The 11,645-nt window shown below is 47.7% G+C and overlaps 1 protein-coding gene across 1 annotated transcript in view; it reads left to right on the top strand.

The window, feature by feature from the left end:
- Positions 1-11,645, top strand: part of TG (thyroglobulin) — a 205,445-nt gene that overhangs the window by 36,904 nt on the left and 156,896 nt on the right. Inside the window, exons 21-22 of the mRNA XM_004580737.2 lie at positions 4,222-4,371; positions 7,107-7,277. Coding sequence (XP_004580794.2) covers positions 4,222-4,371; positions 7,107-7,277 — 321 coding nt within the window. The remainder of the gene's footprint in view (positions 1-4,221; positions 4,372-7,106; positions 7,278-11,645) is intronic.

The raw sequence follows: 11,645 nt of genomic DNA, 5'->3' as shown, positions 1-11,645 counted from the left end.
TGTTGGGCATTACTAGCTAGCGTCTGCCCGTGGAGTTGAGTATTATTAACCCTGTGTTAGGGATGAGGAGGAAGCAGAAGCTAACGGTAAAAGTGGTGTGTATCTAGGTGGTGTCCAGGCTCAAGCACTTTGTCTTGGTGGGATCCTCGGGGAGTGAATTTATCCTCAGTGGGCCAAATCTGAGAAACAGGGCCAATACTATCTGTTTCCCAGGACTTTGGCTTGGAGAGCCTGTGATAGCCTATGCACAATGTCTCTGGGCATATAGCCAATCACAGCATCCCCAATACATTCACACAGCTTTGCTAAGGCTTAAACTTGGCCCCATCAGCCTCAAGTCCATTTTTCTATCCTGTGCACCCCACACCTTCCTCCTCACCAAGGGATCCCTGGAGCACTCATACTCTCATTCTGTGCCTGTTCTTACTGGCTCTTCTAAAACACACAGCTGTGAAGACACAAGGAGAAGCATTGTGTGAGGAGATGGGTCAGGGTATCTGTGGTCACTGTAGGGGCTCAAGCAGATGGCTCTGGGAGAGCCATGACCCAGGAGTCAGAGGAAGCTTCCACCCCTGTGACCTGTGGATCCGGATGCTGCTGCGGAGTGGAGGCTTTGTCAAGGTCACTTCTGTTCATCTGTTCATCTGTTCCTCTGTTCCTCTGGAATCCCCCGCTGGCAGTCCCCATGGCAGACTGGCATATAGGCTGAGGTACCGGATGCCATGTCCTGTGCTCTGGTCAGTGACAGAGCTCCCTGTCAGGAAGCTCATGGTCAGAGAGAGGGAAGGGGCCAGACAAGGACAGCTGTCCATGGAGATCCCAGTCAGAGCAGCAGGGCAGGGCTTGGGAGGGCCGAGAATGCTGCAGAAAGGCTGGAAAACAAGGACAGCTTGTGGCTCAGAAGAGAACAGGCAGGAAGTGGAGGGTGTGTGTGTGTGTGTGTGTGCGCGCGCGCGCCGGTGCCAGAGATGGTAAGGTGATGAACATTCCAGAAATGGAAAGCTCAGAAGCAGTGAGTTCTGGCTAAAGCTGCCTTCAGGCAGATAGTGCCTGTAGCCAGTGGAGCTTAGGAGTGTTGGGAATGTGGCAGGAGGCAGGGACCAGGGCAGGAGAAGCCATGGATCCCAGAGAGGGACATGGCCTAACAATGTAAGGCCATGTAGTAAGACCTAGTAAGCTGAAGAGCAGCCAGATCAGGTGTGTTCTTCAGTGAGCTTCCTGATGGTTGAGGGAGCTCAGGGTGTTTTCTCAACAGATGTCTTCTTCCAGTAGCAGCAATGGGGCCAGCAGTGTTGGGGCCATGGCACAGGGCTGGCACAAGGGTTTGCATACGTTTAAGGTTGCACAGACCTCTCAAACTCTACCAGTTCTCAGCTGTCAGTTTCTGTGAAGGAAGAATTTGAAGCCAGAGGACAGAGGGCCTCAATTGAGGGCCGACACCAAGTTATAGGGTGGTCAGGGTTTGGAGTGGAGCTCCTTGCTGAGAGACGGTGGCCATGGCCCAGCTGCTGTCTCAGTCTGGCTCACCAAGGATTCTGGGAGGCAGAAAAGACTGACGTCAGAGACTATGAGCTGGGGTGGGCCTGGCATCCCACATTCATTCCCGGTCTGTGGCTCTCTGCTTTGCCCAAGCCTTGGGTTGGAGATGTAAGATCATTTGGGCTGTCAGGCTCTTGTTTTCCTTTAGCAATGGTTTTGGAAGTCACTGCCCTGAAAAACCAGCCACAGTTCAGGGACCAAAGGGCTAGAAATGAGTATCAACATCCTGAGTCATAGGAGTAATGAAACTCCCTGAGCTGAGGGAGGGCGCTAAGGGCAGGGCCAGATCGGAAAACACAGTGCTCAGTTTCCAAGACGTAGCCCGAGTTTCTGATTTACTCAGACATACCATGTATGTGCGTGTGCAGACCAGAGACTAACTGGCTGCCCCACCAATACTGCTCAATCTCCACCCCCCACTCCAAGAGAAGTGATTGGGTGTGGAGCTGGAACAGAGGCTTTGCTTTGGAAGTGAATGAATGGGATTTGGATGCCACTTCCATCACAACACAGCTGCTCTACTTGGACCTTGGGTTTCAGTTTTCTGCAGCTTAGACTGGGGCTTGTGAGATAATACATGAAAACATCCAACACCATGCTTGGGATTAAATATAATTTCACTTTGCCACTGCTTCTTGCAGAAAACATGCTAGGAAGTCACGCAGGAGAGCCTGGAGCTCAGTATGCTCATCTGTGGAAAGGGGTTCACATCCACCTCTGGAGGGAGTGTCAAGATAATAATGTAAAGTACCAGGCATAACAGTGGGCAGTTTTCACTCCCACCTTTTACCAGGTGAAGGTCAGCTCTACTAGAAGTGATTTGGCAAACTCTCAAGAATACAGCGTCAAATCAGGGCAGAAACAAGAAGAGTCTCCTGTTGCCACCTTCTTCTCTGAGCCACCAGATCCAGCAAGGTCAAGCCCAAGCAGGAGAACTCCCCTAACTTATGTTTCTTGTGGGGCCTTCCTCTCTGGTTGGTGTGGTGGCTCCTATTCCCATGCTATGTTAGAAGAAAGTGGGGCATTAGTAGTGTTGGAACTACAAGATCAGAAAGTACTAAGAACTGGTGGATCAGGAGGATAATAGAGGCTTCAGGGTACAGTGCATTAGTCATACAGGAGCATGGTATGTAAGGGGCTTTCTGAGTCAATCAGGAAGCCACCAGCCCTGACAGTAAGATCCTCAAATTTTGTTTCTTATGTGCCTCACTCACCTTTCCTTGGTCCTAGGTCTAAGTGATGCTCTTGGTGACACACTGTCAGGACCAGTGGCCACACAAGTCATGTGGGAGTGCACTGAGCTGTTGGAGTTGCCCCACAGGGAGAGAGGACACCTGTTTGAATGGGCAGGTGTTGGGGCTGGCTATAGGGAAGGACTTCCTCCCAGTGTAAACGTGATTACCTATTGGGGTTGGCATTTTGATGCTGCTAGTTATGATGCCAGAATCCCATGTGGTTGCAAGTTCATGTCTGAGCTGCTATGCTTCTTCTCTGGCTCCCAGCTAATGTGCTTGGGGAAAACAGCAGAAGATGACCCAACTGCCTGGGCCCCTGCTACCCATGTGGAAAGAAGCTTCTGATTCTTAGCTTCATCCTGGCCCATCCTTGATCATTACAACTTTTTGTTTTAAAATATTTATATTTATTGCAAAGTCAGATATACACAGAGGAGGAGAGATAGAGAGGAAAATCTTTAGTCCGATGATTCACTCTCCAAGTGACCGCAATGGCCGGTGCTGACCCAGTCCAAAGCCAGGAGCCTCCTCTGAGTCTCCCACGAAGGTGCAGGGTCCCAAGGCCCTTGGCCATCCTCGACCGCCCTCTCAGGCCACAAGCAGTGGGGTGGATGGGAAGCAGGGCCACTGGCATCAGAACCAGCGCCCATATGGGATCCCGGTGTGTCCAAGGCAAGGACCCCAGCAGCTAGGCCACCGTGCCAGACCCGATCATTAAAACTTTTAAGGAATGATCAGAAGATGCAAGGTCTCTCTGTGTCTCTGCCTGACCCCATGTGACTTTCAGTTAAGTGAAAAAAAAAATGTAAAAGAGGCTGGTGTCCTGACATGCGCTTTAGGCACACAATCACTAACCTTCCATGAGGTAGGACAGTCATCTTCATTTTACAGGGGGAGAAAACGGACCTTAGGAAAGTCCAGAGTTACACAGGGGCAGTGGCAAATTATCTGACCCTGACTGCACTGCACAGTGTCCTCAGCCCATGACACTCTGGAGACAGACTCTGACCCTTCAAGTTATTCTGCAGCGTCCCCTCTTGCTGTTCTTCCATTGAAAATGAAGCTCTGGCTCAGTAGCTAGCTTGTTTGGCTGTTTCTGTTCTTCTCCTGGGAGGACCCAAACTCATTTCTTGTTGTAGCACTTGCAGATCCCCTGCCTGGACACTTGACTCCTGAATCATTTGAATTGGTGCCTGAATGAGAGATTTCCTCACTAGCACACACGTCTCTCCTGCCTCAGGTCCTCAAAGCTGGAGTTTGTGCCGTCTCCCCTTTTCTCCTACGAGCAGGCCACCTGCTGGGCAGCAAGAACCTCACCTGCCCCTCTCACTGCCTGCTTTGGGAGCCTGGGACCAAATTGGTGCTTTGTGGAGTCTTTCAAATGATTGTGTTTGTAAAGAGTGTCTTTGCTGTTTACTAATGTCATTTCTCCACTTCTTGGTTCCAGTTAAGTGTCCTGAAGGAAGCTATGCCCAGGATGAACAGTGTATTCCCTGCCCTGTTGGATTCTACCAGGAACAGGCAGGCAGCTTGGCCTGCATCCCTTGTCCTACGGGCAGAACAACTACTTCCCCTGGGGCCTTCAGCCAGACTCACTGTAAGTTTTGCAGGGTACTAGTTGGAAATAAACACCTCGCAGTGTGACCTGACATGTGGGGCCTGATGCTTGTCTCCCACAGGGGACTGTGCTGGATGTTGTAGGATGCCTAGCTGTATCATTAAGCATACTCAGTTGATTCTAGTGATGCTTCCTTCCCCTGACTGTGATAACCAAGCTTGGCTCTATGGATATTGCCAAGTGACTTGAAATAGGGATGGGAGACATGAATTTTTCATCACCGAGAGGCATGGGGCACACAGCGTAATAATCAAAGGGCCACTATCATCGAGTCCCAGTGTAGGCCAGGCTCAGGGCCAGCCATTTCCCCTATGATTGCCCAGCATCCCCAACTGTTGCAGATTGGAGGGATATCACTGAAGAAGCCAAACGTACTCAGCTAGTTGGTGACATAGCTGTCTTTTGTTCTTGGTTATGTCTGATTCTGAAACTTCTGCTTTTTGTACATCAATCTTATCAGACAGAGAGGTGGAAGATGTTTTCCATCTGCACTCACTGCCTGTGTGCAGCTCATCTCCCCTCTCTGACTTTGTACTTTGTAAGGCCTTCCCATATATCATGTGATTTCATTTGACCTACTTACTCTATAGTTATGGAGGTGTTGTTGGGTTTTTCCAAGCAAGGACCCATAACTTGCTTCATTGGAAACCTTCTCATGTTACTCTAAAATTGTCAGTGTGAGGCAAACCATTTTTGACCCCATCTAAACCAAGTTCCTTCCCAAACATGACTCCCCTAGGCTCCATAGACACCCAGAGCACAGCTGAGCACAACCAAAATACTTAGCATAAACAAGGAACATTCATTCTTGACCCTGCCTTGCGAGGACGCTGTGACTACATTTCTGTTCTGTATCACTACCACTTGGCTAGGCATTGTCCTTAAACAGTAGTGCTGATGATAGTGAAAAGTCCTCTAGGATCAAGACTGGAGTCTGTACCATCTGTCTACTTCTAAGAACTTCTCCATGGTTTGTGAACTCTATCACCTGCCTATTGAATCACTTGGTTTGTGCTTTTATGTGGAATCACACTGAAGAACAGCACAGGGCAGGACATTCTGTTGAGGTTTAAATGATATCAAGTGAGCATACTATGTCCTTGTTTGTCTTTGAGTAAGATAGTCCCAGACCCCTAGCTCATTGGTGTATGCATGGTAGCTCCTACTTAGCTTTTCCCTTGTGCTGCCTAACTTAGCAGGTTCACTGAAAGTGTTGATAACAAAGTAGCTCTCCATCTGTTCCTTGATTGACGTATGGGTTCATGGATCCATGAATGGCACACAAAGCATTCTACTTAGAAAGTAGCCTTTGGACCCTTTCCCCACCGAAGTTATTATCAATGAGTGGTTAATACATTGATAAGACAACTAATAGCCTTGGAATGCCAAAACTGAATTGTGATCAAGTCTCTGGCAACATAAAAGATGGTCTTTCACTTACTTTTTGCCTAAAACACCAAATCAAATAATTTTTTATACCACTCATCAAAGTTGACTCAGTTCCTGCTTTGTGGTAAGGATGTATGGAGCATCTGCAACAAATAAAGATAAAATGTCTTTTCTCAGAAATTCTAAAGAGAGAGGAAAAAGAAACCTACAAGTCTGTGACTATAAGCACACTGTATGTAATTGACAACATGGTGGAGGTGTGTGTGGCGCACTGTTACGGCACCTTAAACTGATTTGGAAGGATAGGGGTGTTGACCAGGGTACCTGTTGAAAAACAACTTCCAGCAAGAGGAAATAGCTTGAGCATAGGAATGGAGGTGTCCATCTGTTTTTTTAGTTTATTTATTTGAAAAGTAAATGCTCACAAAGGTTGGGGGTAGGCCGGGAGCTAGGAACTCGATTTCTGTCTCCTACTTAAGTGACAGGAATCTAATGACTTTAGACATCACTACTCTCTTCCAGGGTCTGTAATAGCAGGAAATTGGATCCACTGCTGAACACGGCACTCTGATGTGAGATGTGGGTGTTTAAACTATCTAGCTATAGGTTTAGGGTAGAGGGAGCTTTTAGTGTATGTGTCAGATGTTGAGCAAGGCACTGGGTCATAATCATGAGCACAGCTAGCTCTGGGTTGCATTCATGAGTACCAGGCAGATCAGTGGACACAGTAATTACACTCCTGTGAAGGTGAGACCTGGAAGCCGGCAGACTGTGTTGGAGCTGACTTCGTGGTAAGGCATGGAAGTATAATAGGCTGTTTGGACTGACTCTGCTGTGGCTTCTAGAAACATAGGCTCCAGAAGCAGGCCAAGGCCGAGACACCAGCAGATGTAGCATTATCCTGGTTATGAGGCTCCATACCTTGTGACCTGATCTCTCCCTTAGCCCATGACATTGGACTCAGGGCTTCACCCATGCAGTCTGACCATAACACATGGAAATGAGGACTGATGGGCAACTAAGCGCTCACCGAGGGAATTCCGGGAAGCTGTATACCAGGAGAGGGACTCCGTGAGCAATACCTATGTCAGGACAGAGACTGCCAGAGGGATTGGTGTGTTCAGAGCTCTTGGGATGGAAGTGGATCTCGGGTCCTTCTTGATCCAAACAGGCAGCCTGTGTGTGGTCCTTTGTTCAGGGAAGGTAAGCTAGAGTTTGAATCAGAAAATTGGCCAAGATGTGTGATGTGGTCATCTGATCAGCAGCCAGAGGCGAGGAGAACCAATATGCCTGTCACTGCCCACTGTGTCCATCTCTCATTGCAGGTACCACTGACTGCCAACGGAATGAGGCCGGCTTGCAGTGTGACCAGGATGGTCAATATCGGGCCAGCCAGAGCGACGGCAGCAGTGGGAAGGTTTTCTGCGTGGACAGCCAAGGACGAAGGCTGCTGTGGTCAGAAACAAACGCCCCTCTTGAGGAGTCCCAGTGTCTAAGTATGTGCTGGCAGATAGAGCTGCTGCTGGAGGGGGCCAAGGGGCTCTGGGGAAAAGCTGAGACTTCGCTTGAGATATGTTTGTCTTCAGATTTTGAGAAATTTTTATCCCTGAACAGTCTAGAAAAGAATAAGATTAGCAAACACTCATAGCTTCAATCAAAAAATTATTAGTATTTTTTGTCTGAATCATTTGCAAAGTCACCTTCAGACGTTGTGAAACTTCACACCTGAATGTTTCAGTATGCACGAGAGATGAGCTTTTCTAGAAGGTCACTTGCGGAGGCTTCCTCTCCCACAGGCAGCTTGCCTCCAAAAATCTGACCCCTATTTCTCTGCCTGTAGGATGTTGAGTGTCTGTTCCTGTTCTATGACCTCCTCAGCAGTCCAAGGCAAATTGCTCAAGCTCTCTGACCCTCAGTCTCTGCAGATACTTCCTGTCTGTGTCTGAGGCATTTGAAAGGCTCATACCATCGTGTGGTGTCATCGTGTGGTGTCTTTGAGCACCACCACCCATAGTTTTGCTGTCACATGATATCAGAGACCATGTGATCTCTACAGGAGAGAGGTTTCTTGTGGCCTACAGTTTTAGAGGCTGGGACAGGCAAAAGTGTGGCTTTGGCAATTTCTTGGCTTCTAATGAGAACTACTGTGTGTCATGAGCCAGTGGTGTAGAGGAAGGCAAGTGAGCCTGTGCAGGAGAGAAGAAACACACAAGCCAACAACCCACACTTGGGGTAACTGTTCCAGTCTCTTGAGAGCAGCCTTAATTCCGCTTGCTGACCTGCTCACCGCTTAGGGCCTCAGCACCTCTCAGCACTGTCTCATTGGGAATAAAACCACAACACATGTCTCAGAGAGGACAAACCATGTTCACATTATAGTAATGGCCATGGACCAGCTGTGGGTCTCCAATGAAGTGACAGGTGGGCTAGCACCTATCGAACTTTCAAGCATCCTGTCCATGTGATGGGACTACAGAGCAGAGGGAGGGAATGTGGTCTGAAGGGTCAGATGTTGCTTCGTTCTGCACCTTTGCAATCCTGGCAATTATTCGAGTGTCCTCATCTGTCAAATGGGGTTATTGGTGCCTGCGTTGCAGGAGAACTAGGTGTTAACAGTGATATGCCTGGCAGAGGTAACAAATGCTCAAGATCAATAACACTCAAGAGTCAGAGTTACCTCGTGTTCTCAACTGTTAAGCAGGGAGACGGCTGAAAGCACCTGCAAGCTCCTTTGCTCCCACCCTCCATGTCTTCAGGGCATATGTTGCTCTAGCTATGTGTAGGCACTTGCCACTGCTTCACCATTAAGTACACACAGGCACACAGGCACTCATGCATACATGTGCACATACAGGCACACAAACATGAACACACATAGCCTCTTGGAAAGTTGGTTCAGCTAATGAGAAAATACTAGAAAACAAAGTGAGAGAGAATGTTCTTTCTGAGCCTCAGAGCAGTCACAAACACACTCCACCCTGTCCCTTGCAAAAATGCTAGCAAATCTGTGTCCCATGGGTAAATTGCAAATCCTACAGATGTCCTGTGTTGATTTTTCTCATTATCCCTCATCTTGGGCAGGAGTAACAGCTGATGAGCTCTAGGTGCTCTGAGATGTCAGTTGGGGGATCTTTCACTGATGAGGGACAGGCTTCACTGGAAGGGCAGCCACCTGCCACTGGACCTTGCTGATCACCAGCCATCCCTGGGTTACCACTTGTATATTCCTTAGTCCCCTTGGCACCTCTGTCAGGGACGTGGCTCCAAGGATTGAATGCACAGTTAGTAGGGCATGTTTGTCTCAGCATTCAGAGCAAAGTCTTATCAATAGCAGCAGAGGTCCTGAGAGGGGGCACAGTGTCCCTGTATGCCGGCTTCTGAAGAACTTCCCAATGAGCCTCAGCATTCGGCTTCTCACACACAGCTCGGAGCACAGGCTTTCCTCTGGACATGCAGGGGGATTTCCATGCTAATCATCTGGGTCTTCAAAGGCATGAACACTCTTCTTTTTTTTTTAATTATTTTGCATTATGTGACAGTTTCATAGGCTCTGGGAATCCCTCCACCCCTCCCCACGCCCCTTCCCCCTGGTGGATTCCTCCACCTTGATGCAGTATTACAGTTCAAATTCAATCAAGATTCTTTCCTTGCAAATGTATACCAAGCGTAGAGTCCAGCTATTTATTGTCCAGATGGGTTGAACAGTTTCTTGGGGAGACCATTTCTGGTCTGAAGTTAGAGCTGGTAGAATATCATCCCAGTCAATTAAGAGTCCCAATATAACATCAACAGCAATTTGCAACATTATGGAATTGACATGGTTGTGAGTAACCAGTATGCTAAAAAAAAAAAAAAAAAAAAAAAGCAAGTTCTTAACCACAACCTATGATTAGCTCATTGACATTTCAATTTTAGTTTATATACAGGACCGGCTGCTATATACCTTAAAATGGCTATAAGGTACCATTCAGCTGTCTCGTGTCTATTTCATTTTAGTATTTAGCCATTTGTTGTGTTGAAGTATAATTTTGCTGATCTTGGCAGATTTTAGGGTAATCTAGACTGGCTTGTAACTCTAACAAGACATTTGTCGACATTTAAGGTGCAGAACATTTTTTTGGGGGTATGTGTGCAGGAAAATCCTCAACACCATGGTGAGGAGTGACTAATCTTTGTGTCCCACCCAGCAAGGCATGAGCCAATCCGCGCCAGCTCTTCCTGTCGGATTCCAAGCTCTACTTTTTGTTGTTTGTCTATTTATTTTAGGTTTTTTTAGTTTGTATGGTTGTTTGTTTGCTATGAGGGGTTTTCAGAGCGATCCCGATGGTCATTGCAAGGGAGGGTGGGGGTCCAGAGGTGGAGCCAGGCTCGGACCAGAGAAAGCTCTCCTCCCTGGTCCCGAAGGACGTTTATTGTTCTTCTGTTTGTGCGGACCGCTCAGGGCTTCTGGTTGTCTTTCCGATGACGTTGGTTTCTGCATGGTAGTGTTTGGACTTCTTCCATCCCCTGCGGAAGCTCCGGTTGGGGGTGGGTGACCTCAGAGTACTCGGCCTCCGAGGGCATCCAATTCCCTGTGGCCTCCTTGGCAGTTGGGATATAGTCCTCGTTGCTCGTATTAACAGTTTGTGGTGAAGTTCTGGGAGTCTTCATGGTTGGGATCCAAGCTTCCTCCTTACCACCTGCTCCACTCCGGAGTGCCCCCCTGCTCCACACACATGACCTCCTGTTAAGAGGTTGTCAGGATAGCACCCGATTCCCCCCTCATGCGTTGGTATAGTAGTTTTACTATTGTTTAGTGCTGCTTTGAGTCTGTTGTCTATGAATTACCAGATTTGATCTTGATAGGCTATATTGTACTTTTTTCTCACTCTTTTTATGGTCCTGAAAGACTTCCCTGCACTCCCTCCCCATTACGGATTAATATAACGTATTGAGGGTATAGTAGGTTTTACAGTTTTTTGATGTATATCTTAAGTATTCTGACATTAATTGTTGGTTTATAGATTATATCGCATTATCTTATTGCATTGGATACAGGTTGTTAGAGATTGCACTAATATTACAATATACAGGTACTATCTTCCAAGTTGTCATCTTTTCATCTCAGATTAAGGCAAACATGTGAACACCCTTCTTCTTAGAACCCTTTCACTGGACTCCCAGGGAACTTCTTGAGGGTGGAATTGCAGCCCCACTCTTTTTCAGCAAAAGCCAAGAACTTCTAGTCAGCTGTGTGTCTCCCCACAACAGGTGTCTACTTGAGAGGCACCAGCCCTTCCTTACCTGTGGGTATCCCCTTTATCCATGCCTCTATTGTCAGCCCTGTGGGTTGCTGCCTTACCCTGATAACTCCCCTTTTTGCTCAGGCCAACTTGTGTTTAATGACACTTCCAACACAGTTGCTTTCAGAGGCCATTCTGCTTATGCAATGCCCCTGAAGATCCCGCAGTGCTTCTGTAATGCTCTTGGCATTAAGTCAACTAGTAACATTTCAATGTCCTGTTGGGATTCTGGGCTCAATAGAACCTGCATTCCACTGGGGGCTGGAACTGCACTTTTCTTTTGCTATGCCACTGCAGGAAGCACTTGTCCACAGAATGAATTTATCCCTCTATTTATCATGGGATCTTTCAAGCTCTCCAATAGCTGTTCAAGCAAGGATATGGTCCTAGCATGTAAGGTCAGTTCTTTGAGCCCTAACAATCTAGGATGAGTGTCCTCACAGCTGCAAAGTGGTCTGATATCCAGTGCACTGTTCCTGGGCACCAGTTTGCCATGTTGTCTGGCTTAATCTCCATATCCAGGAATCCAGGCCTAGTAAAGGCTGAGATGTGCCCAAGAGGTTGGTGCTGGTGAGGATGCAA

The sequence above is a fragment of the Ochotona princeps genome, chromosome 9 (genome assembly GCF_030435755.1).
Source record: "Ochotona princeps isolate mOchPri1 chromosome 9, mOchPri1.hap1, whole genome shotgun sequence".
Classification (NCBI taxonomy): domain Eukaryota; kingdom Metazoa; phylum Chordata; class Mammalia; order Lagomorpha; family Ochotonidae; genus Ochotona; species Ochotona princeps.
The sequence above is the reverse complement of the archived record's forward strand: the minus strand, read 5'-3'. Positions and strand labels throughout refer to the sequence as shown.